The sequence below is a fragment of the Copadichromis virginalis genome, linkage group LG15 (assembly GCF_057382275.1).
Source record: "Copadichromis virginalis isolate Kocher_CV1m ecotype Utaka linkage group LG15, C_Virginalis_male_GT1.1, whole genome shotgun sequence".
Classification (NCBI taxonomy): domain Eukaryota; kingdom Metazoa; phylum Chordata; class Actinopteri; order Cichliformes; family Cichlidae; genus Copadichromis; species Copadichromis virginalis.
In genome coordinates this window covers 984,011-1,011,236 of record NC_140632.1, presented here as the reverse complement: position 1 = coordinate 1,011,236, position 27,226 = coordinate 984,011, and the positions used below count along the sequence as shown (strand labels likewise).

At 43.7% G+C, this 27,226-nt stretch overlaps 2 protein-coding genes across 9 annotated transcripts in view; one reads left to right on the top strand and one right to left on the bottom strand.

Annotated features, from left to right (window-relative positions):
- fam49a (family with sequence similarity 49 member A) overlaps nucleotides 1-18,675 on the top strand; it is a 32,315-nt gene extending 13,640 nt beyond the window's left edge. Inside the window, exons 2-13 of one of the 7 annotated variants that reach the window (XM_085431272.1) lie at nucleotides 6,434-6,489; nucleotides 11,036-11,115; nucleotides 12,441-12,562; nucleotides 13,314-13,419; nucleotides 13,514-13,650; nucleotides 13,792-13,869; nucleotides 14,084-14,200; nucleotides 15,365-15,444; nucleotides 15,574-15,700; nucleotides 15,813-15,883; nucleotides 16,674-16,733; nucleotides 17,300-18,675. In XM_085431272.1, the coding sequence (XP_085287398.1) occupies nucleotides 11,043-11,115; nucleotides 12,441-12,562; nucleotides 13,314-13,419; nucleotides 13,514-13,650; nucleotides 13,792-13,869; nucleotides 14,084-14,200; nucleotides 15,365-15,444; nucleotides 15,574-15,700; nucleotides 15,813-15,883; nucleotides 16,674-16,733; nucleotides 17,300-17,309 (981 nt within the window). In that variant the 5' untranslated portion in view covers nucleotides 6,434-6,489; nucleotides 11,036-11,042 and the 3' untranslated portion in view covers nucleotides 17,310-18,675. Of the gene's footprint in view, nucleotides 1-6,433; nucleotides 6,490-10,663; nucleotides 10,744-11,035; nucleotides 11,116-12,440; nucleotides 12,563-13,313; nucleotides 13,420-13,513; nucleotides 13,651-13,791; nucleotides 13,870-14,083; nucleotides 14,201-15,364; nucleotides 15,445-15,573; nucleotides 15,701-15,812; nucleotides 15,884-16,673 lie in introns of all 7 variants that reach the window. The other 6 variants (XM_085431274.1, XM_085431273.1, XM_085431275.1 and 3 more) reach the window with 6 other exon arrangements.
- A 355-nt stretch (nucleotides 18,676-19,030) lies between these two features.
- On the bottom strand, nucleotides 19,031-26,331 carry fbxo16 (F-box protein 16). 2 transcript variants are annotated; one of them, XM_085431270.1, is made up of 9 exons: nucleotides 25,655-26,331; nucleotides 25,382-25,505; nucleotides 24,315-24,350; nucleotides 23,961-24,167; nucleotides 23,699-23,863; nucleotides 23,306-23,574; nucleotides 22,068-22,182; nucleotides 21,502-21,739; nucleotides 19,031-20,831 (listed from the first exon to the last, which is right to left on the bottom strand). In XM_085431270.1, exons 2-9 carry the CDS (start codon nucleotides 25,475-25,477, stop codon nucleotides 20,770-20,772), a joined length of 1,188 nt encoding a protein of 395 aa, XP_085287396.1. In that variant the 5' UTR covers nucleotides 25,478-25,505; nucleotides 25,655-26,331; the 3' UTR covers nucleotides 19,031-20,769. The 2 variants fall into 2 exon arrangements, with proteins under 2 accessions (XP_085287396.1, XP_085287397.1); XM_085431271.1 differs by having other exon boundaries at nucleotides 20,769-20,959.
- Nucleotides 26,332-27,226: the final 895 nt, after the last annotated feature.

Sequence of the window (27,226 nt, the reverse complement as noted above, 5' to 3'; positions counted from 1 at the left end):
ATTACTTGTACGTATAATAACCATCAGTCTATAATGTTAGCACTCACCGCTGCATGCTAACCATGCTGATTGTGTTGGTAGATGTTGTGCTGATCTGATTATTCAGTTATGAAGTGATTTGAAGAAACAGAACATGATGCGATTTCATGAGATTTTTGTTTTTACCAGCATGTTGACGAGGACCTGCTCTGTTTACCAGAAGACCAAAGCTGATTATTGTGCTGCTACACGCATGAAATTGTGCATGAGAACAAAGGAACTGCAGACAGTTCCCACACGCTTCAGCACCTGCTCCGTCACTTGAGGTTTTTCTGTCATACCGAGCAGACTGACATGTTTCCTGTGTAACAGTTAGCACTCGATGAATGAAAGGCCTCGTTTGCATTAGTGTGAATGCAAACTGTCTCCTGTGGGGCTTTTTATAAACATGTATAATTACATATTTCTAAATACATTTTTTAATTGTACTGTTTTGATGGTGAGTTGGTATCAAAGGCCAGTGAGTTTCTAACAAACATGGAGTTAATGTGGAAAAGAACAAAATCAGGTCCGCAGTGGCAGAGCTCACCGTTCTGATTCGTGACCCTTTCATAGGCTGTTGCCATGCAGAAAGGACGCAAGACGCTCCAGACAGACACACACGTACTCATTTACTCATGGGAGGGCTGTAGTCTTCCAGCCCGTTGAACTTTGTTTGAACCCTGAGAGAACGTCCATCCTCTCCACATCATGAACTTGCTGTGTCATCTATCACACGTGTACGTGCATTTCATTTATCACCTGGTTGGAAAACGTGTTTCCGACGTGGTCTCACGTGGGACTTGTGCTTACTCACAGATTTGCACACCGACTCTTGTTGCGTGACCTGGAGTGATGCTGGAAATGTGCTTTTCCAGTGGTGGATATGATGCTCAGTCATGTAAATAATTGATTTACTGGTTCACTCCTGTCACGCCATTTTGGATTTCATGCCTGTTTGTGCTCACAAAACATCACCAGGTGGGGTAATGAAGGTCCGGCCCCACCCACACAGCGAGCCTTAGTACCTTATCTTTAACCCAGCTTTTTTTTTGCTGTGGTGGTCGTCTCAATATCATTCTGCTTCCCAAGAGAGGATCTGATCCTCTGGTCAGACGCACTCAGACTCCAGCTGTCAGTGATGGTCCTTCTGCTCTGAGCTGGAGATCTGCTCTAACCAGAACCTACGGCAGGTGGAGGCCTGCTTCAGGGGCTGCTGTCAGTCGAGCTGAAGTTCGTCTGCAGGATGAGAGACTCACGAGAGAAGCATCACCAAGTACTCAGAAAACAGGAGTAATAATAAAAAATGTGTGAACCTGCTTCACTGTGCAGTCTTCATTTAGGGAAACGTTACTGTTTGCAGTTGTTAACTGAGAAAATACAAGTGATGCTGGTTATATTGTTCATCCAGCTGTCTGCACTCAGTGATGACAGTACTACGTGTAAATGTGCTGATTGTTGAAAATGTCAACGTCGCAGCGAGGAGACAAAAGGTTTTGATCCAAAGTGGGTCATCGCCTCTGCTGCATGATTTGGGCACAAAGGAGACGGGACATCCTGATCGTTTCCATCTCTACACTTCAGAGGTAAAAAAAGAAAAGCAAATGTTCTATTTGTACTCGTATCTGACATTTTCTGTGTTCCTCAGAAAAGAGTTACTTGGAGAGTCAGTTGTGGTGTCAGTGCAGCTTCCTGTGATTGGGTTTGTGAGTCTTTTAACATGTCCGTATACTTATGACTAAACAACAGGTCCTGGTGCCTGCTGTAAATCACAGCTGTGGAGGAAGCGAAACATCATTTCCATTTGAATAATAGCATAAAATGTCTTTAACAGATGACTTTTATCTTACAAAGGTAGACGCTAAAATTTGAATAAATAAAGTCCAAGATATGACGTGTTTACACAGGCTTCAGCTTTTTACACTTGTTTGGAAACTGCTGTTAGACAAATTTGCATTAGATTATGTGTTTGCAGATTTATTGGGTGGTCAGCGGTTATCTACTGCTGGCCACACTGTGAAAACACAGCTGATAAGGACTTATCTGCTGTTATGGTCAGTTTAACCCAGTGAACTGTGGGATATGCAGTCTTTTGTTTTCCTGTGTAAACGTTGACGGAGCCTCTCAGTATTCCTTTCTATGCTGTATACGTGAAAACAGCAAAGACGTCTGTAGCTCTGCTTTTTCCCAGCATGCACTTGTTTTATGAGGGTTACACAGACAGACGGATCTGTGCTCTTTAAGAGGAATCTTTGTTTGCTCCACTTCAGCGACGCTGAGGCGCCGTCATGATAATGATAATCTGTTTCTTCACATGTTTTTGTTTACATCCACCCTTCCCTCTCCGGTGATCCCTCCTCTCGTCATGTGTCTGCAGACTGCCGCTCTCCCGTTTTAAGCAGCCTTCTTGGCAGAGATTCGCATCGTTAGTGACAGCTGCTGTCATCACACACCTTCGCTTTTTCTGACCGGTAGCCTTTATAGAACAAAGCGTGTCCACATGTCTGTCTGTCCCCTCCAGGCTGTCCGTCGTTCTTATTTTAACGCACTTCTCTGCTGTCACCATGGAAACGGATGGTTGTGAGACGAGCCCATGCAGGCACACGTGTGGTTGTCCACACAAAGAGACTGTTAACATGTTTATGTTTGTTTTTCCAGTCCATGCAGGGAGGGTGCCAGCACTTGTCTGTACATGAAGCTCACATAAGAGCAGGAGGGTGACTTTGCTCGTTTCTACTCCCCGATTGCTCTTCAGACACGTCAGATTTCTTCAATTCTTTCGACAGTGTCATGTAAGCTGAGGGGAAAAACATCTGCACTCGAGAGATGAAGCACGTCATTCAATAATTGCTTGTTGTTGTTGTTGTTGTTTTGTTTGTTTGCTTATTAATATTTGACAGAGACGAGTACTACCACCCACCCCTTTGTGGATGTAAAACAATGGCACTTTTTTGCTAATCTTTGCGCTGTGTGATGTCAGAAGGGGGGGGGGGGGGGGGGGGGGGCTCTCTTGTAGCAGGGGTGTCCAACCCCAGGCCTCGAGGGTCCCGGTGTCCTGCAGGTTTTAGATGTGTCAGCTGATTTAAACGGCTAAATGACCTCCTCAACATGTCTTGAAGTTCTCCAGAGACCTGGGAATGACCTCATCATGTGATTCAGGTGTGCTGACCCAGGGTGAGATCTAAAACCTGCAGGTCACCGGCCTCTGACGCCTGGAGTTCCCCGCCCCTGTCTTATAGGGTCATCTCAGGTGCACAGACCCCACCCACCTGCTGTCTTGTTTGTGGGGACGAAGGAATGGAGGTAAAACCACTTATTTCAGTTATTATACAGTAGGCGTACTGAAGACCCTCACTGAGCCTCTGTATAAGATGATAAACTCTGGGAAGGTGACGTGTTGTGGCACTCGCCTCTTGTTTGTTAGAAATGAGCGTAATCCACGTTCTTATCGAACCTCCCTTAACGATGACGGCTGCCACATGATCAGCATGGGCAGACTTTATGATCAGTAAGTTACAGTCACTGGAGTTTGTGTGGATGACTAATCCGACTGCGTGTTCATGACTTTGCTGCTACTTTGTTAGAATCATCATTTTGATGTTTGCTGTCCTGTGTTCTGACTTGAAGTGACAGCTGATGATGAGTCCTGGGAATCAACACACCAAACAAGTCCAGCTGGACACCAGCGTGCAGCCTAAATTTAAAATGCACCTTAATGTTAGATCACGTAAAACCATTAGCACTAATGGCGCTGTCATTTTCTGCATCACTCTCATAACCATGTGGAAGGATGTTCCCTGTATGTGATCCTCAGTTTCTTAAATTTCTTTGTGGTTTTTTGGTTTTAGCTTCTTTTGTTAGAAACACTAAGACTGAACTGAAACTAAGTGTTATTGTATGAGGGGCACGACGTAGGTCCCTCAGCAGAGGTTTTACAATACAAACAGAACTTTCTGGAAGCATTTTGCTCTCAGGCTTAAACATCCAGAGTCTCAGCAAACACAACGATGCCTCATAAAGCATCGATGCGTTGACCATCAGTATCGATTTTTTAAATGCGATTCATAGCAAACTAATTAATTGTCTTTTCTAGTGCAGCAATAAGCAGGCTGCTTGGCTTGTGTCTCACAGCTTTGGTTTCTTTGCGCCAGTCTCTCCTTTTTCTCTTCCTGCTTCCTCCACCAGTTTGTCTCACTTATCTCATTCCTCACTCATACCTTCGTGCTCTTAACAGCAGATCTGTTGGATAAAATCAACATTACTGCGCTCAGATGTTTTGGTTTTCCCCCTTCGGTAACTTACCTTGGGACAGCAGCGGCCCGTGTGTTACTGTGCATGTTATTCCTCTGAGGTCACTGGAAAATTCCATTCTAGCTCTTGATTGATGTTTCCTGAAAAACATGTTTATTTTTGAAAAGTCTGCATGCATCTCCCTGCACACTGTTTGACTGCACCACCTGCCGGGATGATTGACAGATTTATTGACTTACTAATAAACCGGCGCTCAGCTCTGAGTGCTGTGATAAATGTGCTGGTAGTTTAAGATTGTTGGTTTGCACACTGGTATGAATGGCATAAGTGTGAAGTGTTGATGCTGCATATTTTATTAATTCGTTTATTTTCATTCTAGTGCAGTGCGTACTGGCTGACTTTTGCAAACGTGCTTGATTTCATTGTGTAGATAAGTTGGGCACAAATGGGGAAATCCTGCCTGTTTGACTGAAAGCAGAAGCAGAGAAGGAAAAGGGAATGAAATGGACACATGGGGCAAAGAGGAAGGAGGACTTCAAAGAAGCTGAAGTGCAGAAAAAGAAGGAAGTTTGATGTATAAAGTGGGTGTGATATTATATCTAAAGACCATTCACGTGTCCAACCGCAGGGAACAGTTGCACTTTCTGCCCTTACGAGGAGAGCATCTCGTGTCTCTGGAGGCACCCACCCATCCATCCATCCATCCACCCACCCAATCATCCGCAGCATCCCTTCTCTCAGCACTGTTGCTGTGCAGGTTCCACAGAGGATGAAGCAGAGTCAGTGCAGGCGAAGGTTTCAGTGACAGTTGGTAACATGTCTACATTATGTAAGTTAATGGGTTAGCGGATCATCAGAAAATCAGATGCTAAGAACAAACGTGGCGTTTGTATCAACAAACCTCTGCAATAGATGAATTGTCTGCAAAAAAGTGTTATGTTGAACAAAAAGTGTTTGAGAAGCCCAACATTTGGGTGTCTGTGGAAGTATTTGCATGATGCATGTATTATATGTTCATTACCTCGCTGCCATATAAACGTGCACGTGAAGGCTGTAACTTATGATGCCCACTGTGTCATTTGTACAGTGACTAATTCTTATGATCGTCCAATAATAATGGCCCTGAATGCTCTGAGGTTCCAGTTCTCGTCCCAGCGACTTCGCCCTCGCCTGCAGAGTGCTAGCTGGAGCTGGAGGTCATCGCGTGATGAACGCAGTGAAACCACATCAGAAAAACGTCGAACAGTCGTGGGATGATATTAAACTGACTCGAGCTGCACAGCTGCTCCAATGAACTTCAAGAATAAAAAAAGCCTAACTGATCCCTTTTAAGCAATTATTAAATTAAGGTAAAAATAAGGTTCTAGTTCTTTGCACACAAACACTGGGGTATTATTTACACATGAATATTTGCTCCTGCCTAGATTAGCAGTCCACAAGCAGCCGGTCAGACCAGGATGAGCCACGTGGGGCCGTAAAACAAACATTTCAAGCACAACAGGAAATGTAGTAAGATGTAGTAACCGTCCACAGCGCAGCTTTACTGCTGCTGCATAATTCTCTCCAGTCAGGCCTCGCCATAATTTAAAAGTACTTTGTTGCGGTGTAACTATGAGAGGTACACATTTAGAAACAGCCGTGACAAATATTAGGTTCAAATGTGGAACAATTCGCTCTCAGCTCTCACAGATGAACGCTGAGCTCCAGGTGATCCTGGTCTTTTCTTTTGGTTGGACGCTGTGCTAGTTGACAGCACCATCTGTTTATTTTCTGCTCCCACCTTAAAGAGAATTGGAGCATTGTGCAGCCGCAGCACGGCACAGGATGTTCAGTACCTCAGTAACCTGCAGACGGGCTAATCGGCTGCTTTTCTTTGGATATGACAGACGCAGTGTCGATTTCAGTGTTGAATAATTCAGAGGTGTGTTTTGTGATGCTGGAGGATTGTATTTGTCTGAAGGCTCGTGTGCATCAGCAGAAAAGAGTTATTTTGTTGGTTGATGTGGAAAGCTGATCCTCTGCCCGTTCAGTCGGCAGGTGTGCGACGTGCACGCAGTGACACACACCTGCACGTGCATTTTTAATGAGGAACTGTGCGTTTCCCTCGCTGGTATTAGTCGTGTCATTTTCTCTAAGTCCTTTTTTCCCTTTCTTGTTGTTACAGAGACACAAAGAAAGCGGATGATATAAACCGCAGCCTGACGTCCTCCACCAGAGAAGGTACATCACTCATGACCACAGCATGCTTCATGTTCGTACAGTCGACACTCCAAGCTGCCGCTAAGACACGTCAGCCAGCAGCAACACTGTGGTTTACATGATCTTAGGTAGCTGGGATCAGCCCGCGGTTGTTGTGTTAAGCCTCAGAAAGCTCCTCGTTCTCTGGGCTTTACAGCCAAACCTTCGTTTGGTAGTTACAGGATCTGAGGAGGACGTTCAGGTTTTCCAAAGGTATCTGTGCAACTTTGCAATGAACAAAGTTAGAAGAGAAAAATTGAAAAGGGTCAGTGCCTCCTTTAAACACCTCTGTGTAATTTCATAATTGAGTGTAGCATCTGTCAGTGGGAACTTCCCTTTTTTTATTTTTGTGTTTTTGAGGGTCGAACTTGTTGCCTGAATTTATTTATTCATCTAAAAAGGAAAAAATCACCAGTGAGCTCATGGTAGGTTTAAAGTACGTTTTTGAGACTGCCATGAAATATCTGTCAGTATTTTTATTTTATCTGTCATTTTTTTATTTGAAAGAATAAAGCTCCAACTCTACAAATAATTTGTGTTGCCAGTTTGCTCCGATCAGGATTTTCTTTCTGAGCACGTGTTGGTTGGGACTCCCCAGACGGCAGAGGAGGTCGTTTAACCAGAGAACTCATTTTGGTGCTTTAAGTGCATAGAATTAGCTTTAATTACAAAGCTTAAATAGCCTTGAGATGGCAGCACAGACTGCAGCAGCAATGCTTAAATTGAGATTAAAGCAGCAGAGTTTTGGTCTCTGAGAGCAGCACGTGTAGCACAAAGGTAGCTCATGTGTTAACACAAAAGATCTACTCACAGAACAACAGGCTTCACCATTTAGACATGCAGATTATGTTCAACAAATTGCATTTTTAATTTCTTCTCTCTTCTAGGGAAACCGCTTTAATCTCGAACTCACTTCATGATTTCTAGTTCCACTCTCAGCGTATTCTTCACTGAGTCGTCTCTTCACACGAGTTTCCACAGATACTCGATAACTGCCACTGAAAGAGGAAGAACACAACAAAACCGCCTTTATTAAAACAAGTGGAACATAAAGGAGTCGCGGTTATATCAAAGTTTGATTCCAGTAGCTCAAAACACCAAATGAATGTAATGTTACCTGAAGCGCAGACTGTAATAAGAAGCGTGCCGATGTGCACGTTAATACCTCACACCTCTCATAGACTGTATTTAAAGGATGGCTGGTGGAGTTTTAGATCCTGCATCTTGTCAGGGTGTCGATCGCGCGTCTGAGCGTTTCCACCAGCGCCGCCATCTTGGTTGTGCAGAAAAAAAAAAAAGGATGTGATGAGTAAAGATGGGTGTGAAACCACGTACTCACCGGCTGGTGGACTACTTGTCAACCACAAGTCCTTAGCTGTTGGGTGTGTGCTCTCGTGCCACCGATGATCATTCATTTTAAAACGTAGTATGATTAATATTTACAAAATAGACTTGTTTGTTTATTTAATGTGACCCACAACGTGTGACCGAGCCCATCAATTCTTGGAAAGGTGTTTAAAGGTCAACACAGAAAACCATAAACGTCCATCATCTCAACCTCAGCTCTCGACAGCAGCCTTCAGATGGAGTTCATGTTTAAGCTTCCTCCACACTGGCTTCATTTTCTGACCTGCAGTCAGCGGCTCACCCTTTTACACCATCTGTGGGCAACGGGAGCTAGCTAGGAGGGAGCTAGGAAGCTAATGCTAGCATCGTCACAGGCCCAAACACGATTTCTGTAAACACGCTGTAAACATTCGACCTGTGAGCCCCCTCCCCTCACCCTCTTCCCACTTGTGTCTCGAGTGAAACAAGACGCTCGCACAGACACTACTGTTGGTGTATTACTGGCCTACCTGTAGTACCAGGTGTTACCAAGAAGCTCGAACTAAGAGACACAACCTCTGCCATAACTGTACCTAATGATCTGACAGTAAACATTACCCAGACGTGCTCTTTGTTGTGCAACCTGCCACTCGCTGGTGTAATTCAGTCCATAAACATAAAATGGTGACGCGGTCACATCCCATTTAGATGCGTCATTAAAGGACGCTGATTGGGTTTCGTTCAGATCGTCAGAGAAGATCAGTGACATCATGAGAGCGATATTTGACTGGTTTCACGCCTACAGTGTGTGCTGGTTTTTTATCATCTCATATTTACTTAATTGAACACAAAGTCCAATAATTCTCCTGTTTTTGTACAGTTTAAAAAAACTATACATGTGCCAGATGTTGTATTCAACTTTTAATACAATAGAATAAAACTTTAAATGAGGTCACCTTTATTATAGCTGTACTGTAGATAAAGTGATTGACTGGCTGTGTGAGTAGGTGCACATGCACATGCATGAATCGCTCTCTGTAGGCCGTTAAAAGTGAGCTGGTGTAGTTTAGGAAGGAGAGCGTGTAACAGTGCACGAGAGCGTGTAACAGTGCACGAGAGCGTGTAACAGTGTGGCAGCCAGGTGCTGCAGAATGTCAGGGAGATGCAGCAACAGGTCAAATCCCCAAACATGTGCGGTAGGCTCAGCTTTGAGCCAAGGAACTGAAGCGACTCGTAGTGCAAAGACTTCAGAGAGGTACCGATCACAGTGATGCATGACGACTTTAGACCACGTGGTTGTTTCTTAAATGTTTGATCATCTTTTATTCCCAGTGCACACAAAATGAAAACAACCACAAATGTACTTGACTGGACCGTTTTATCTCAGAGGGGAAAAGTACTCTTCGCAGTCTTAAAGTCAGCTGTCAGTTTTAATGGTACCTGAGGGGTGGGGAGGTGGAGTCTGGGTGGGGAGGTGGAGTCTTGCTGCAGATGAAGCAGCTGCGGACTCGTAGCCACAGGTTAGAGTCTGCCCTGAACAAATAAGGCTTGCACAGCAGCACATGTACCAGCATGACACGTCACAGTAGTTAGTGAATGTAGGCATACGTCAACACTGCCCCCTGCTGGTGCAACCCCGAGTCTGACTGCTCTGCATGAATTTAATAATCTGATGCGTTTTTAAGGTATATAATTTCCTCCCAATCAAAGGCTGTAGGAACAGTATGCAGCCTGTTATTATGCACACAGTTATATCTGAATTTATGACGAGCGCAGGATGTGCAGCGAATACCACGGTTGAAAAATAGCGGACAGCTTGCTGGAGGCTGTGCAGAGAAATGCAGTGTGACTATCATGTGCACGCTGCTGCACAGAGTCTCTATTGTTGCCACTTCACTCTCTGGCTTAAGTCGAGGGAAGTTGGCTGTTAATGTGTGAGAAAAGAAGACTCGTGTTTATCTTTACTGTGTAAAAATGCAAGTGTACCAAATATACTAACACAGACTTTAAAATCATTTTTGCAGCAGCTAATTCAGTTTTTTAAAAATAAACAGGGTTACACTGTTCCTATCTGCATCTCTGTGCGTTCCTGACGTTATGCTGCTGTAGGTTTAGGCCCACTGTGATTACAGAGTTTGTGACCACCCGTCATAGCTGGGGGAGGGAGACTTTTCCCAGGAAATTGCTGCCCTTTGCCTCCAATAAAAGCTTTATAGAGTGTAACTGTAATTTAGGACTCTGCATTTGGCTGATTTCAGAGACGCCTGAATCCAAAAGAAAGGTCTGCATTTTCAGATCAGCTATCAAAGCTTGGTGCGTGGTTGGTTTCATTTCTGTCAAAGGGATGATGGACGGAAAGGTCGGCAGCAAGGATTCAATTTAGAAAATAAAAGGACAATAAGTTTTTCCCACCCTGCGCATGGTACAGTAAACATAGCCAAACCTTCAAGCAATGAAGTCGGCGTATACGTGAGCCAAGAGCGCAGACTTTAAGCTTAGCTGACTCCACCCACCTTGTATTTGAATCTTTTGTTTGCGAGGGGCAGCCAATCAGGAAGAAGAAGAGAAAGGGCATTAAAAACAAAAAGAACTTGACTAAGAGCAAATATTTGATTTTATTTTGTAAACTTTTGATTGATCGTTTTGTCTGTTTAGAAAGTTTTCACTGCAGGTAGTTAATTAAAAGGCCTGGTTGGTCTTCAGAGGCGCTGCTGTAAGGCAGCATCATTTAATATCCAGCTCCTGGTCTGAAATCAGCCACACTGAACGTGTTTTTGGGAAACTGTATGTACTGCTATCTGTTATGGTGACGACTCTTTTTAACCATCAGGTTTGCTGGAATGGGTAACCTGCTAAAAGTCCTAACAAGGGAAATAGAGAACTATCCACACTTTTTCCTGGACTTTGAAAGTAAGTGTGGCGGGGCAGTGGGACAAAAGCTGGATGGAGAAGGAGGTGTAGCCTGCTCTGCTCTTTCTTCTCTCTCCGTCAGCCTCTGCTCTCAATGACCAAACTGTGAAGGCGTCCTCTTATTCTCTCCTCTTTTTTCCTCGCCCCCCTCTTGGCTCGGTCGCGACCTCCCGCAGCATCGCCTCTGATCGCCCGTCGCTAATCAAACAACTTTCTTTTCTCCCTTTTTTCGGTGGCTCTTTAACATCACACATGCTCTTCCTCCTTTCTTTCTCCTTTCTCTCTCTTGCAGAAACCAAATGGGGAATCTATTAAAAGTGCTCACGTGCACAGAGTTTGAACAGGGGCCAAACTTTTTCCTTGATTTTGAAAGTGAGCGCAGCTTCTGCCTGTCCTCTTGCTCCCACGCTCTCCTTTCCCCTCAACCAGTCGTCCCTTTAGCCTCTCTGTAGCCGCTCCGGCTGGTCAGGGGTCAGACTGTTCAGCCGCTGTGAACCTTCCTCCATTGAATTTCTAATGTTATTAAAATTCATGATTAATTTCAGCCCTGCTTTAGAATAGGAACTCTTTTCTTTGTGTGCCAAGCAGAAGAGGAATGGATCTGACCCTTGACCTTTGCCGTCTGCTTTTACTAACTCGTCCGCATGCACCTCTTTGTGTTTGTGATACATTTCATGCACCCAAATGTGACATAATGTAAACATAATGTTTACACACACACACACACAATACGCCTCCACAGTGGCATTTCAGCAGCTCGCACGCTGTAGCCAACCCCAGGCTTTGTTTATTCAGCAGAGAGGAAATGATAGGAGTGGAAGGTTTTTGAAATGCAAAGCAGCGCAGACAGAGTTTTAATGTCAGCGCTGCTCTATATTTAGACTCTCTGTGGTCATGATAACCAGCTCTCTATTCTGAGTCTTAGACGGGTCTGGCTAGGCTTGGAGAGTTTGCATTACCTCACACGTTTTTACAACTGAGCAGCCAGAGCTGAGATGAAGAAGCAGGGGTCATGGTGTCATAAATATGCATGCAGCAGGAGACTAAGAGCCGGTGAGCTCGTACGTACCTTAGACCTGATATTTGTTTCAGTCAGTCACGGCTGTCGCTCGAGCACGTACAAGCTACGGCACGCTTTGGATGACCCTGTGCAGGCACACTGACCTTTGACCCCCACACACACCCTGCCCATCTCTCATCTTTTACAGTCAAATATTCAAAATATCTGCCTTAATGTGAGCTGCCATATTCAGATACGTTTGTGTGTTATTGGCGTAAATGTGGCCTCGTTTGAAGCTCGAGGCTGCCGCGTGCATTCGGTCCGAGGTGCTGGAAGACGATGGAGCCAGTTTAGTGCTTTTCACTGCAGTGATTTGGCTTTTTGCAGTTAAAACCATTAAAGGCAGTTTTTGGTTTGACTGTAAAAGAGCTCAGTTGTATTGTCTGAAGTGATGTCCCTCACTCGAGTCGTGCTGCTGAACGTTTTTGTTTTGTCGGGTTTCCCATTTCAAACGAACGGCGAGTTCCGTTCTAGCAGCGAACGCGTTCAGCGAGCATGCTCGTTTCCTGCACTCGGTGCTAGCTTTCATTAACTAACACGGTTTCACATCAATATGGAAAAAATCCACTGAAGTTTGTCTGTAATTATACAAGAGTGTCATTTGTTGGCTTGTGTTCTGATATATGTTTGTGTTTAGATGCACAGCCGACAGACGGAGAGCGTGAGGTGTGGAACCAGGTGAATTCAGTCCTCCAGGAGTCTGAGAGCATCCTGGGTGGCCTGCAGTCGTACAAAGGGGCTGGCCAGGAGATCAGAGATGTAAGGAGAAGCGCAGAGACACGGCATGGCGAAGAATCCTGAGTGGAAATCTCTGGATTCGTTCCGTAATGCCAAACATGGCAGCTGTCCCGTCACTAACTCCCAAACCGTGTGAGCGAGTTACGATGTCGGACTGATGCAAGTTCGCGACAGCTTCAGCTGTGTTGTGGGAGCATTTCTACTCCTCACTGTTCTTGGCTTATTGTAATCACATTACACTTGAGGCAGACTTTAGTCACAGTAGTGTGCTGTGCATGCAGTATGGATGCACAGTCCCAGTGATCACTGACATCAAAGTTATGGCCTTTTCCTGCTCTCCTTCAGTAACCGAGCTCACAGCCGACCCACAACGTTTGCAGAAGCTCGTTACTAAACAGCTGACTGTGAATTCAATCAGCTGCACAGAATGAGCTGCAAGTCAAGTCCTTCATGCAAATTCTGACTGTAATCAGTCGCCTGGAGGGGGCAGCTTTGCTGTTGTTCACTTTGACTTCAATAGTCTGTGGTACAGAAGAACTGCATACATGGAAAAATATATAAAGCTGTAATAATAATGGACTTTTACTTAAGTGTAACTGTTTCATCTTTACAGCGACAGCAAGTGGAGAGACGCCTGCCACCACACGGCTCAAACTGCTGCGAATGCTTCTGTTATCATACAGAAAGCCCTGTTTACCATTTTAGATCTGTGTGCGTCGCTCCGTGCTGTTGGGATGCGTGTGACGGTTGACGAGTGTTTCTTTGGTTCCAGGCGATCCAAAACCCCAGCGATCACAGCCTGCAGGAGAAGGCGTGGAACTCCGTCTGCCCGCTGGTCATCAAACTCAAGAGGTTTTACAGCTTCTCCCTCAAACTAGGTGCTGAACAAACGCCTCCTTTCTGTTACTGAACAGGTTACGTTAAAGTCAAATTTCTCATCACATTTAAGATTGTGTGTGTTTGTGTGTACAGAGAAGGCTCTGCAGAGTTTGTTGGAGTCCCTGACGTGTCCGCCCCTCACGCCCACTCAGCACCTGGAGAGGGAGCAGGCGCTGGCCAAACAGTTCGCTGAGATCCTCCACTTCACTCTGCGCTTTGATGAGCTCAAGGTCTGTGGAAACACTCGAGCTAAACTCAGACGCACACACAGTCAGCCTTATCCCGATACCTCGTGTGTTGAACTGCACGGCTTTATCAAACGTGTGCGTGTGTGATGGCGAAATGATGACTGTCTCTTTGTTTTGCCGTAGATGAGGAATCCTGCCATCCAGAACGACTTCAGCTACTACAGAAGGACCATCAGCAGAAACCAGATAAACAACATGAACGTGAGTCTGGGGAAAAATCTTTTCCTGTTTTAGTCAGATTTGTGTCTGGAGGACGTACTCGGTCTAAAAGAGGGAGGAGTCAGGACGAGAACAAACTGATCAGATTAGTTTTTTCATCTAAACCTGGCAGCCTGATGTTGGCAGAGTAGGGCGCTTGTTTCTGCTCAGCAGTGGGAATAAACCTGAAGCCTCGTGGTTATTTCTGCACCCACAGCTGGACATAGAGAATGAAGTCAACAACGAGATGGCCAACAGGATGTCTCTGTTCTACGCGGAGGCCACGCCCATGCTGAAAACACTCAGCAATGCAACCACAAGCTTTGTGACAGAGGTACGAGTCTAACACAGCCGGCGAGTTCCTCCTGGCTTTGATGATGCATTTCATCAAAGCAATATTTGTTGAGTCTGTCCTCATAAATGTGACACAAATATCAGCTTTTTTTTGTTTGGTCATTTCCAACTGATTGTTTTCCACAGTGGGTGGATCTGTCACAGTGGGTGGATCTGTCACAGTGGGTGGATCTGTCACAGTGGGTGGATCTGTCACAGTGGGTGGATCTGTCACAGTGGGTTGCAGGGCAACCTTCAAACATTATGTTTCAGCTCTTTAGTTTTCTGTGTCTGAGGCCAAACACAGAAACACGTTACTGTTATTGTCATCGTTGTCACTCACATTGTAACCGGAAGTATTTTTAATCCTAAACGTGGCGCATGAGAAACTTTCCATCAGGTCGACGCAGCGACTCGGATGGCGCGGAGGACACAGAGTTCCCACTGAAGTCTGAATCAAGCTTTAGAGTCAGCAGTTAACCAGACAACATGTCTGTGGACAGGTTCAAACGTCTCTACTGTCGAGTGACCGATGCTGCCTCTTAAACTCATTTAGCCAATCTGACCGCGCCATCAGATTACTGTGTAGGTCAGTGTTGTCTCTGCCCTCTCCTAGTTTAGTCCACCATGAACAGGCAGTGATTCGTATCGAGCTTTTTCACTCTCAGCTAACACACACACACACACACACACACACACACACACACACACACACACACACACAGGCTGGATGGACGTTTCACGGGTCCTTGACTCTCAGGATCTTACCTGAGGAGAAACCACAGCAGCTACAGATGGAGCCACAGACCTTCAGCTGTAGACGAGCTTCTCTGAATACTGAGCCACAGCTTTGATCTTTCAAATGACAAAAAAACACTACATGTGGCACTTTAGTTACTTTATCTTTAGTTACTTTATCTTTAGTTACTTTATCTTTAGTTACTTTATCTTTAGTTACTTTATCTTTCTGTGAATGATTTTCTTTTGTTGTTAAGCTGAAGAGCAGCAGATTGATGGCCACAGGTCAATGCCTAAAGTTCCTCTTTTATTTCAGGACAACGAGGTTCAAAGTTCCTTTTTGCGCTTGTTTTTCAGAAATTTAACTTCAGGTCTAAAATTATTTTACCCATCAGCCTTTGTAATGAAAACATGTGACTTTGTTCAGAACAAGACGCTTCCACTGGAGAACACAACAGACTGTCTCAGCACCATGGCCAGCGTCTGTAAAGTCATGCTTGAGACGCCGTGAGTCACACACACACACACACACACACACACACACACACACACACACACACACACACACACACACACACACACACACACACACGTAAATCATTAAACTTTCCTGATCCTCCTCTTGTGTGCGTGCAGAGAGTATTCAAGTCGTTTCAGCAGTGAGGACACGCTCTTGTTTTGCATGAGGGTCATGGTTGGAGTCATCATTCTGTATGACCACGTCCACCCCAACGGCGCCTTCAACAAGTCCTCCAAGATAGATGTAAGACACACACACACACACACACACACACACACACACACACACACACACACACACACACACACACACACAGTATTGTAAGTCATTGCTGACATCATTGATTTGTCTTCAGATGAAAGGCTGCATAAAGGTCCTGAAGGACCAGCCAGCAGACAACGTAGAAGGTCTCCTGAATGCACTCAAGTAGGTTCACAGCTCGCCTTTGGATGCCGAGTTTTCCTGTGTGGGTTTGATTCTGGTTGTATGTAAGATTCTGACTCATGCTATGGACCAATTTTGGCTGTGAAAGTTATGAGAGGTTGTACGTGTGCCTGCCGAGGTAAAGCCGAACTGTAACCATGTCCACACAGTTACCTTAAAAAACCACCTGCTGAAAGCAAATATCCGGTTGGACGTGGCCTGGTCTTTGCAAAAGGGAGCTGGCAGGTGTGTGATGTCACACTGGGTTGGTTGGTACAGGTGATAGTCTGGTGTATTTGAAGCCAGCGAGCAGGTTTAGGTGGCTGCACACGTCTCCAGCTACCTTATCATCTAACCCAGCGTCCCCGACCAGTTTATGTCCGATGATATTTTCACAGACCGGACTTTAAGCTGTCGCGGATAAATACAACAAAATAAACCAGTACCAAAAAAAAGATTTATTCATAACACCCAACAATAAAAACACTAAAAACCCATAAATTTCACACCTGAGCCTCAACTCTGGCGTCCGGATTCCCAACGAATCACGGACCGGTGCTGGCCCGGGGGTTGGGACCGCTGGTCTAAACCACAGCAGTGTGAACGTGTCTGAGGAGCACAGTTTCCTGAACCGTGGGAAGTTTCCTGACCTGATTCTCACAGAACTGTCCAAACTGCACATGTGAAAATGGCTTTTGTGTTTGTCAGCAAGAATTCCTTTGGAGCTTCTTTATGCGGCCTCGGTGTTTTCATTGGTGCACTAACGTCCACTCCCACTCCTTTTTCTCCTCAGATTCACCACAAAACACCTGAATGACGAGACCACTCCGAAGAACATCCGGACGATGCTCCAGTAATATTCCTTCTCTCTTATATAAATATATATATATAAATAGATATGAAGAGGATCACTGCTCTGACCTCAGATAAGATGTATATGTTTACATTATTTAAAGAGTCGATGTTAATACTTTTGTGTATTTGCATAGTGATTCCCTCCAAGTTACTGAAGCCTGCAGATCATGTACACACTGTGCAAAAAGAAAGAAGCTTCACATAATTGCCTCGAGCGGTCAGAGCACAAATGATGGTTGCCTATCAGCCTCACATGTGCTGAGCTTTGCGAGCAGCGCTCACAAATAAAGATCCCAGGCAGCAGGAAAACGTCCTTTAAAATGTACTTTTTCAATTTTCTATTTGGAACTGTGGCCATCAAACTGTTTCTCCTCAAATCCAGACAGACGCTGAAGATATTTCATCTTCGCGTGTGTCGGCTCGCGCACAATGAGGCGCACAATGAGACGCACAATCATTCTAATCGTTTGTGTCGCCGTGAAGGGCTGAAGACTACAGCAGGGGGCGATGTTTCACTAAGAGCACCTTGGTGTGTTCTCTCTCTTTTCTGTGTTCAAACTCCAGCAGCCTTTGAATTAAACCCACTGTGAACATGAAACCGGACTTTGCACGTCCAGTGAGATCCAGCGTGTCAAAGCTGAGGGGTGCGACTGATGAGAAGTCGGTGAAAGACGTCACCGAACCCGCCGCGTTTTACTCAGTCGTGTTTGACTTGCGTGACAATAATTGTGTGTTTTCCGTCTTCTGAGTGACTTTTAATCTGCGAGGCTTTGCTGTTGAACTTTCTTTAAAAGAAAAGCCAAAAATGTCTTTAATTTTCTGAATAAATTCTGTTTTCCACTTTTGTTTTTGAGTCTCTTTGAGGAAAGAATTGAGTAACATTTCTCCTGGACTGGGAGGGGAAATGTGTCCAGATTGTTTTTATATGGTTTTTGATCATGTGTAAACTCATAGTCTTCTGAGCAATTCCAAGACTCACGCCTGAGAAACTCAAATGAAACATCGGAGTGTAAGGTTGTTGTCACTGATCACGGCCTGTAGCTCGTTCTTCTGCTGTCGTTTTAGAAGAACGGTTCTCTCTGATTTTGGGGGGTTTTGTTTCGAGCCTGCTCACAGTCGGTTGGACAATCTGTGCTTTAATTTTAGTTTTAGTTCATTTGTAATGTCATCTGATCACCGGTGCATCAGGACAGCACGTCTATTATACGAAGCAATGAATCCTCGTGCACAGCAGTCAACTTTTACTTTGTTTTTGTTCAACTGCTGTACGCTCTGTTGTTTGAGCCTTTTTACAACGCGACCTAATTACAGTAATAACTGTGTCATCCACGAGTGACGATTAACCCCTGTGGTGTCTGTGGCTCATTGCGAAGCGCCACATTTGCCTTAAAAGCTGCCGCAGGCCGACACGTGTTAGGACGTAACCTGTGAAACATCCACAGTTTTACTTTATTTTGAATCCAAAAGCCATAAATACACTCCTGGTCTTTAACATTCATCCTCTGATTAGTTAACAGTAAATTAACAGTCTTTCATATAAGTTTCTTTCTCTTGTATTTAGTAATATATATATATACATACATTTTGGAGGCCATGTTTATATGCAACGAGTGAAAGCTCGTTTGAAGCCGGCTGTGCGTATGAGAGTGATATTTCATATCTGACTGAAGTGGATTTTTTTTATTATTATTAATAAAAAAATGACATTGTCTGTCATAATTGATGTACACGAGGCTTCCCTCTTTGCCCAACATATGCTGTGTGTTGACAAGTTGTTTTGAATACTGATCAAAATCAGTTACTTTGTCTCAAACTGACATTTACTGTTACATATTTCTGGAGTTCAGACTCACTGGTGTTAGAAATGGCTTTGCTGTGTTGTTGCATATTGACTGGGACGTGTGGACTGGATAATAAAGGTGGTACATTTCTTACACACACCGTTTGTTTTGGCGTTCTTGTGTTACAGCTGATTATAACTCAGCAATTTTAAACTGAAGTGTTTGATTGATTGATTGGTAATTTATTTCAACATGTGAACAATATACAAGTACATTTAGAAAAGAAATGAGAGAAAAAAAATATACTATACAAATTACATACAAAAAAACATTCTGATTAATTTACATGTTGAAAGGGAGTGGGAAGAAGTATACACTTATTTAATCCCACCCCTGTCCCATAAATTATCAGTGAATATTTAGTCAGCTTCCTTACTGATATAATTTGTAATAAAAATAGTGAACAGATTTCTGATATACTATATACTATAATATCACATCATGAATTTTTTGTTTGTTTGTTTTTAAATCGAGACATTCACTTAATTTAAATATTTTCCTTTTCTTTATAGATCGAGAAGATCATATTTTTATAACTCTTTTTGAACAGTTTTATGTTTGGATGTTGCTTTAATTCCATATTCAGTTTGTGCCATAGTTTCACTCCTTGAACAGAAACACAAAAGCCTTTTCTTGTAGTACGTACCTTCATTGTTTTGAAGTTACAAAAACCCCTTAAATTATAACTTCCTTCTTTCAAAAAAAACATACTCTGAATATTACCTGGCAGTTCTTTATTTTTTGCTTTGAATAGAATTTGTGCTGTTTGGAATTTCACTATATCGTCAATTTTCAATATTTCAGACTGCAAAAATAGTGAGTTTGTATGTTCCCTATAACCTGCATTGTGGATGATTCGAATTGCTTTCTTTTGAAGAGTAAAAAGTGAATGTAATGTGGTTTTATAGTTATTGCCCCAGACCTCTGCACAATAGCTTAAGTATGGTGAAACCAGTGAACAGTAGAGAATATGAAGTGATGTTCTGTCGAATACCTGTTTTGCCTTGTTTAGTACTGCAATGCTTCGTGATACTTTGGAATGAATATATCTTACGTGAGCTCTCCAGTTAAGTTTTTCATCTATTATTACCCCCAGAAATTTATTTTCACTGACTCTTTCAATATCAACACCATTTATTTGAATCTTTGCATTTGTATTTAAACTACTATTTCCAAATAACATCAGTTTAGATTTATTCAAATTTAATGATAATTTGTTTTTATCAAGCCAGAACTTCACTTTACTTATTTCATATCCTCCAATAAATTCTGCAGATCATCACCAGAGCAAAAAATGTTTGTATCGTCAGCAAAGAGAACCATTTTTAATACTTTGGACACTTTACAGATGTCGTTAATGTACAAGTTGAAGAATTTTGGACCCAAAACTGACCCTTGGGGTACACCACAAGCAATGTCCATACATAAGGAGCAACCACCATTTATTTTCACAAACTGCTTTCTGTCACTTAAATAACTCCGGACCCAATCTAAAACTACCCCTCTGACACCATAACGTTCCAGTTTTCTTATTAATATATCATGATCTATGGTGTCAAATGCCTTTGTCAAGTCTATGAATAACCCATGTTCATGTTAGAAGTATTAAAACGTCTGTATATAAAATGCAGCTGTTTTGATGCTTTAAGTTTTTCAGATTTTAAAGTCTTGTTGTTTTTAAATTTGGGTAAATATTTGGACAAACGTGCGAGCTAATGAGGTCACTTTACCATTAAGTAGCTCGTCTCATTAGCATGGTGCATTTGTAATGTGCTGATCTGGGCTAGCAAAAAGTCGACTTTAAATATATTGGTGTCCATTATTATCAGCACCCGAAGACCTGCTGGAGTCATAAAATCATCAGGAAATTATTAATTGTTGTAATTAATCAAGTGTGGATAGGCTCAATTTTTTTTTGTAGATTCTTACAGGGTTGGGGGGGGGTTCTAAGTTAATTTGCCCATCCCGTCTGATAACACAGTACTAATACAGAAATACGTTAGAATTACTGTCTACAAATGGGTGACATTGTCTCTTTGTCATTTCTCTTGTAGAATTAAATGTCAAATATTTTTCCTAATGATCCATCTGTCTACATCTAGTCAGGGTTACACACTGCATGTGCAGAAAGATTGAAGCTCCAGGTCTTGAGGTTGCAGACTGTACTTCTGTTTTCCTCCAGGAGGGGGCGATCTACTTCTCTTGCGAATGTGATGCAGACGCGGTCCAGGGCTGAACCTCAAACAGGGGTGCACCTACAGTCAGCGAATACAGTTTTTAAGACTGGTAACACCTGCACCACTTCTCACACACACTGTTCCTCCTCTGCTTCTCAGACTCTTTGCAGCTTTTGTTGGTGTCATCTTTCAGTGCTGATTGTACACTGTGGACAGGCTTAAATCAATCAAATTATATCACACCAGTACACCACAGATCAGAGCTACACACAATATAGATTCTTTAGGATTTTATAAATCCACCCCTCCCTTGATTCTGGAGTTTAAGAAACATCTGCTTAATTATTTGCTTTTTAAAAAAAACAAGATTCGTTTGTTCGCCTTCATAAACTGAAGAATCAGTTCTGAGCATTTTCCATTCTTAAGCTACATTTTATCCACTCAGTGTTTCTTCTGCTACGAAGCAGACCTCTTATGTTACGTTATATTCCACAATTGTTAGGCTAAAGCAAAACATGCCCTGTATGAGACCTAAATAACTTTTTATACAAGCGCACAAAGAGTATATTAATATTTTGCAGTACAGAGTAAATGATTAATCTCCTCTCAGCATTTGGGAGCGAAACTGCACGCAGTCACTTTCCTGCAGAAGCTTTTGAACCTACAGTTTGTCCTGAGGGGGTTTCTTGTTGATGTGGAGTTACATCATACTCAGCCCAGAGGAACAGCAGGAACTGTGAAAACTTACTGGGAACGCTCCTGTGTGAACGCTGGAACGCCCTGAGCCCTTCCACACTCAGCCGAGGCACCGGCGTCCTCGCCGGCTTCGGACGGATCCCGGCGTTCCACTGGGATAAGTGGAGAAGGCGCTCAGCAGACTCCCCAGTGACGGGGTGATCAGCGATACTGTGCGATGTCCATGTGGGGTGAGTTTGTGTCTGATCATGAGGAAGACTGTGGGGTCTGCTGCTGGAGCTGAGGAACATCTGAAAGAAGAGATGTGACCTCATAGTAACACAGTCTAAGTGTGGTATGCTGTATAGTGCAAACCCAGATCTTAAATAAATATACAGTAATTCCACCAAGGCCTGAATATTAGATGCAGCAGTGTCCTCTATTTCACCCTCTCCTCCACCCTTCCCTCAAACACCATCATCAGCATAATTTGCCTCCCGCTGTGCAAACGCTGTTCCATAATGCATGATGCCTGCTGGATGCAGTCTCCAGAGATTTGTCTCCGTTTATTATCTCCCTGTGATTAAGACAAGGAGGTCACAGCCATATGGCACTGATGATGAATGGGGAGTGGTTTACCAGCGATTTGGCTTTGCGTAGTTTATAATTTGCCTCAGAGAGTGTTTTCTTTTTCCCATCATCCGCCTTTGATGTGTTAGTGCAGCAGGTGGAGGCGCTGTTGTTTCTCATCTGCCTGGAGAAAGACAGCAGAGTCAGTAAAGGGGAACGATCATGCATGATAATGACATCAGTTTATCTGCAAGTGAACGCTGTGGTGAAACCGCTCAGCCCTCAGACAGTTGTGAGGCAGAAATCGCCCCACCCACCACCTGTTCAAACCTTCTGATGGGGCAGCCAATAAGATGAAAGTCAAAAACTGAGAATCATGAAAAATTACTGAAATGCAAATTAATTAATCAACTATTAAGTCCAGGCAACACCTGCTGACTCTTGCACTGCCACTCTAAGGTGAGTTGCAAAGGGTTCCTCCACGAGCTCTAAATAAATTAAAATGCCCTCCTGCAATATCCTGGTCTTTGGGTTCTCCCAGACCTGAAAAACACTGTGATGAAAGCACGGTGTGAAGAAAAACCTCTGATGCTACCCTCTCTCCACAAGCAAGTCTAAAATTTCCCGGACAAGCCCCCAAATATGACATAACCCAGCTCAAACATTTCTAGTTCCTTTGTGGATATAATGTTGATATAATAAATATTGGTCCCCATTTGAACCATAAACAAGGACAAAGCAGTTTGTGCTTTAGAGGATGTCTACTCTATGACTGATAAGTTTCTTTCACATATTATGTCTGGTTAAAAAACACCGAGGCATTCATTGAGCTGTCAGAGCTCTATGTGTTGTTAATGTCCATCATTTATATCCATTTTGGCAGATGGCTTGGTTCTGCTGTAGGTCTCTTCCTGTTGAATGGGAACTTTTTCTCTCCACAGACGCCTGGTGCATGCTAACAGGACACTGTTTGGGATTTATAATATTTTAATGCCAAATGCACCTGTTCTTATAGCACTTTTCTACTCTGAGCAATCAAAGCACTTTTTCCCCACTATTCTATTTCTCTCTGCAATTTAAACACATTCATACGCCAACGGATGCACTACAGAGCATCTTAGGGTTAGTGTCGTGCCCAAGGATATTTGGCAGACTGGAGCAGACGGGGCTCAAACCACCAACCTTCCAATTAGTAGGTGACCCACTCTACCACCTGAGCTACAGCCACTGTGGGGCCGTCACTATAAAGAACCTTAAAGCCTCATTAATGCCAGACGTGATTCAGCAAATGTTCCCTGCCGTCTTACGCTCTCAGCGCCTGTTCGATGGGGTCCAGATTGTCCAGGTAGTTGAAGCGCAGTGTGTCTTTGGGACGTCTGTCAGAGTCTCTCCATGGTGGGGGTGCACCTGGCTGCTTCTCCTGTCTCAGTCTTGTGCTGGAGCTGCTTCCAGGTTGCTGCTTGGTGGATGCTGGACACTCCTCCAACCTGATGGCTGCTATTTCTGATGGCTCTTTGTGACCACGGCTTGCTGCTGCGACATCTGAAACCACAAACTGCTGCTGCGATGAAGCACCCTGGGAAAAAAGGGTCTTTTATTTTGTTTTGATTTTTGAAAGCTAGATTTTAATGTTATTTTGTGTTATCGAGTTGTTAAACAAAGGTAGGATAATTGTTTAAATCTCTTCGGGATCTCCTAACCTGCAGGACGCTCAGCCGCAGCTCCTGGACTGTCTGGATGTAGTGTCTCTTCCAGACGCCCTGTTCGAATGGTGTCGGGGAGGAGCTGAGGAGCCAGCCGAGCCTCAGACACTTGGGCATCCACAGCTGGTCCAGCTCCACAATGCTCTTCCACTGCCAGCTCACCTGCGCATGGAGGATCGAATCATTCATTTACCAGACTTCTTCACAAGAACAAGGGTCAAAACTTTACGTCACTCCCCATAAATGAATCCACGTGTACCTGGGCACATCGACAGAGGCTGCGTGGGTCCAGGAAGGAGAAGAGATACAGGGAGAGGGCTCTGGGGAGCAGGCAGGTGAAGTCTGCGGCCTGCAGGGGGAGCTGTCTGCTCACACTGAGGCTCAGGAACCTGAGCTGCTCCACTGAACAGCTCAACACCAAGTCCTGCAGCACCGCCTTCCTCTGACTGTCAGACCACCTGTCAAACTGGTAAAGACATGAAAGAATACAGCAGAAAAGCAGTGAGCACAGCATGGTTTCTAACTGCTAGCTGGATTTGTGTGGGCTTCAGCTCACGCTGGGATCACTGTAAGGGCGCATTAGGTGCTTCTTCATTCATCTGCTCACACATACCCACTTTGCTAGAAGGCTTCGTCTCTCTTCAAACACCTACAATGAGACAACAGTGACAAAGGTTAACAACTATAGTATCCAAAGTATTCAGTTTTAAAGTTTTTAGTTGTTTAATCTTTCGAGGAACTTGGTATTTATGGAAGACCAACACCGTCAAACAGAAAACAAGGAAATGAGCCAATGTCGTTCAAGCTTCCACACTAAAGCAAAGCCAGCCCGGTGTTGTTCTGACAGTGAGGGCAGTCACAGCCTGCTGCTGATCCACAAATAATCAGAAGCTCAGCTCACAAAACACTTTTAATGACAGCGCCTTTGTTTACATAATGAAGCAGGACCAGGACCAATGAAGTGACCAATGCAACCAGTACACAGATGCAAATAAATTAATGAATGCATTTCATTAAAAGGAATTTCTTTAAAATAACTATAAAGTAAAAAAACAAATATTTGCAAATTAATTTAGATATTATTGCCTGTCTAGATCATCCACGGACATTATTATGATTTCCTGCTTTGTGACTGTGTTTACTAAACACATTATATGTTAAAAAAAATTAAATCAAATTGCCGGCATAAACAGGAAGCAATAATTTAAAGAACAATTCAAATCTAAGGCTTATTTATTTAAATAATTAGTCATTAAGAAAAATTAGCTTCATATAAACTGAATGTATGCCAATAAAGTAAATTCAATTTAGATGTAATCAAATTATTTTATTGTGGATAATTTTGGGGGGTTTCAAGAGTGCGTCAGGCAAACACCTGGTCCTGCAAGCACAGGCTGAAACAGACATAAATCTTACTGCAGCGAAGGGAACATTTAAAAAGAAGCTGAGAGTCGCTTGACTCCACTGTTAGAGCTGTTTTATGTACTCAGGTCTGTGCTTTTGTGTCCCCCTTTTCTACTTCACCAGCTTTAACACAGACATTTACATTTTGTCACGTCCATCAAAAGATGTAGTTAGTTTTACTTTCTACGACACTGCTGTACATCTTATAAAAGTTACTGAAACTATTAACAGCCACCCTTTGGCTGACGGCACAGTTTCAGTGTGAGCTGATGTGACCTTGCTGTTGGCCCGCGGGTTGTTCAGAGGAGTCCAGGTGCTCCGTTTGGTCTGCGTCTTCGAACAGCTTGCAAAAGATCTTGCTGCAAGTGCCATCACAGAGTGCGTCAACAAAGATGATGCTCTAGGATACAAAAACAGTAACTGCTACTCAGGTATGTGTTGCTTTTCCTCACATTGTGTTCATGTGTGTACATGAAGCAGGAGTGCCTAATAGTTCCATGTTTTTAAAATCCAGCCAACACTAACACCGTCCTGCGGTGTTTCACTCACCCGCAGCTCCTCAGCTCACAGAAAGAAATCCAGCTCCAAACTCACTTTGTAGGTGCGCGCTCGGCCTTGGTGCCCACACACTTCTTTCTCCTACTTCCCCGTGGATAGTTTACTTGTTTCCATAGTAACCGTGAGTGTAGGCTCTCCTGCTTGTCACAGCCTGTGACACACATGGAGGCGGTGATGTGGGTGTCGCTGCAGAGAAAAGCAGAGTGTGCGGGCCTCCCTCGCTCTAATGATGACAAACGTGGTGCAGAAGTCCTGACACTGCAGTTACTATAAAGACCATCGCATTGGCTGACACAGCAACAGAAAAACAAAGCATTATTATTGACTGTCGCAGCAGCAGAACCAGCAGTAATAAGCCCGGACAAACGAATCTGTTTACGGAGTAATAACCAACAGCTGGTGTGTAATAAGAATCATAAACCAACAGCATCTTCAGGGCTGTGTCTGCTGTGTCCCGCAGGCCTCCAGCTCCACGCTTTCACTCCCAGCAGTCACACAAGTTTCTGATTCAAAGCCTGCTCGTTCTCGGATGGGCGGTCGCGCGCAACGAGGACAGAAAACCTGCTGCGAAGAAAAACGGAGAACTGCGTCAAGTTAGACACGCGGGAGTGTAACCGGAAACGAGCCCTGTGCCTTCAGAGTAATAGTTCACTCTTTATTGGACTGACGAAGAAACGTTTGTTTCACTGGAAAAGCAAAGACACCAAGAAGTCTTTCAAAGTCTCTCTGACGAGATTTAAAGATTCGTCCTTCTCTCCGTCTTTAAGCCGCTTAAACCTGACCTGTGACCAGTCAGCATGAAACAACACCTAACACAGCCGCTGTTTACTCTACACATAACAGACAGGACGTCAGCAAAGAAGCAGTTTTAAATATGTATTTTTAAGCACTAGCAACCAGTCGCAAAAGCATATTTGGTCCCAAAGGTTAAGCTGAACCTACAAACACCACCTACAGCAACACAGTTTGGCACCAAACGATCACTTTGCACCATTAAGATGATTCCCAAAGAGCTGTTAGCTGAAAACTATTACAGCAAAACCAAAAACCAGCCATATTACACAAGTTCAGAATTGTGAAATTTACTACACAAATGTCTTAATGTAAACTTAAGAGCACAACTGTTTGGCTTTAACTATGTACTAGCTGGATTATATCATTTTGAAAACTAGACATGTGGAGGACAAACAGGAAGCTGTCAGCCAAAACCATCTGCAGCAGATCCCAATATCTAAACGCCATGTCCTTAAGAAACAAGGGAAAAAATCCACCCAAGACCTGACACGGGATCTGAGAGATGCATCTGGAGCTTCAGATAATCGGTCTACTGTTCACTGACGCTTCATCAGAAATGCTTTCAGTTGAAGGGTGGCTGCCAAGAAGCCATTGTTCAGGAAGTGAAACAGGGAGAAAAGGCTGAGGTATGCCACTTCACACAAGAACTGGGATGAAAATCAATGACAACAGGTTGGATGTGAAATTCTTCGTTTCAAGTATTGGATTAATCAGTATGTCGAGGGGTCATCAGGAAAGAGGTACAAGAAGAAGTCTCTACAACCATGT

What these genes read in the sequence shown, in the direction of transcription:
- fbxo16 (XM_085431270.1), bottom strand. Translation starts at nt 25,477, where the DNA reads ATGGCACTTGCAGCAAGATCTTTTGCAAGCTGTTCGAAGACGCAGACC. An exon ending in GCCTCTGTCGATGTGCCCAG is followed by an intron (nt 23,864 to 23,960) that starts GTACACGTGGAT and finishes CTCCATGCGCAG; the next exon opens with GTGAGCTGGCAGTGGAAGAG. An exon ending in TTCACACAGGAGCGTTCCCA is followed by an intron (nt 20,832 to 21,501) that starts GTAAGTTTTCAC and finishes CGCTGACTGTAG; the next exon opens with GTGCACCCCTGTTTGAGGTT.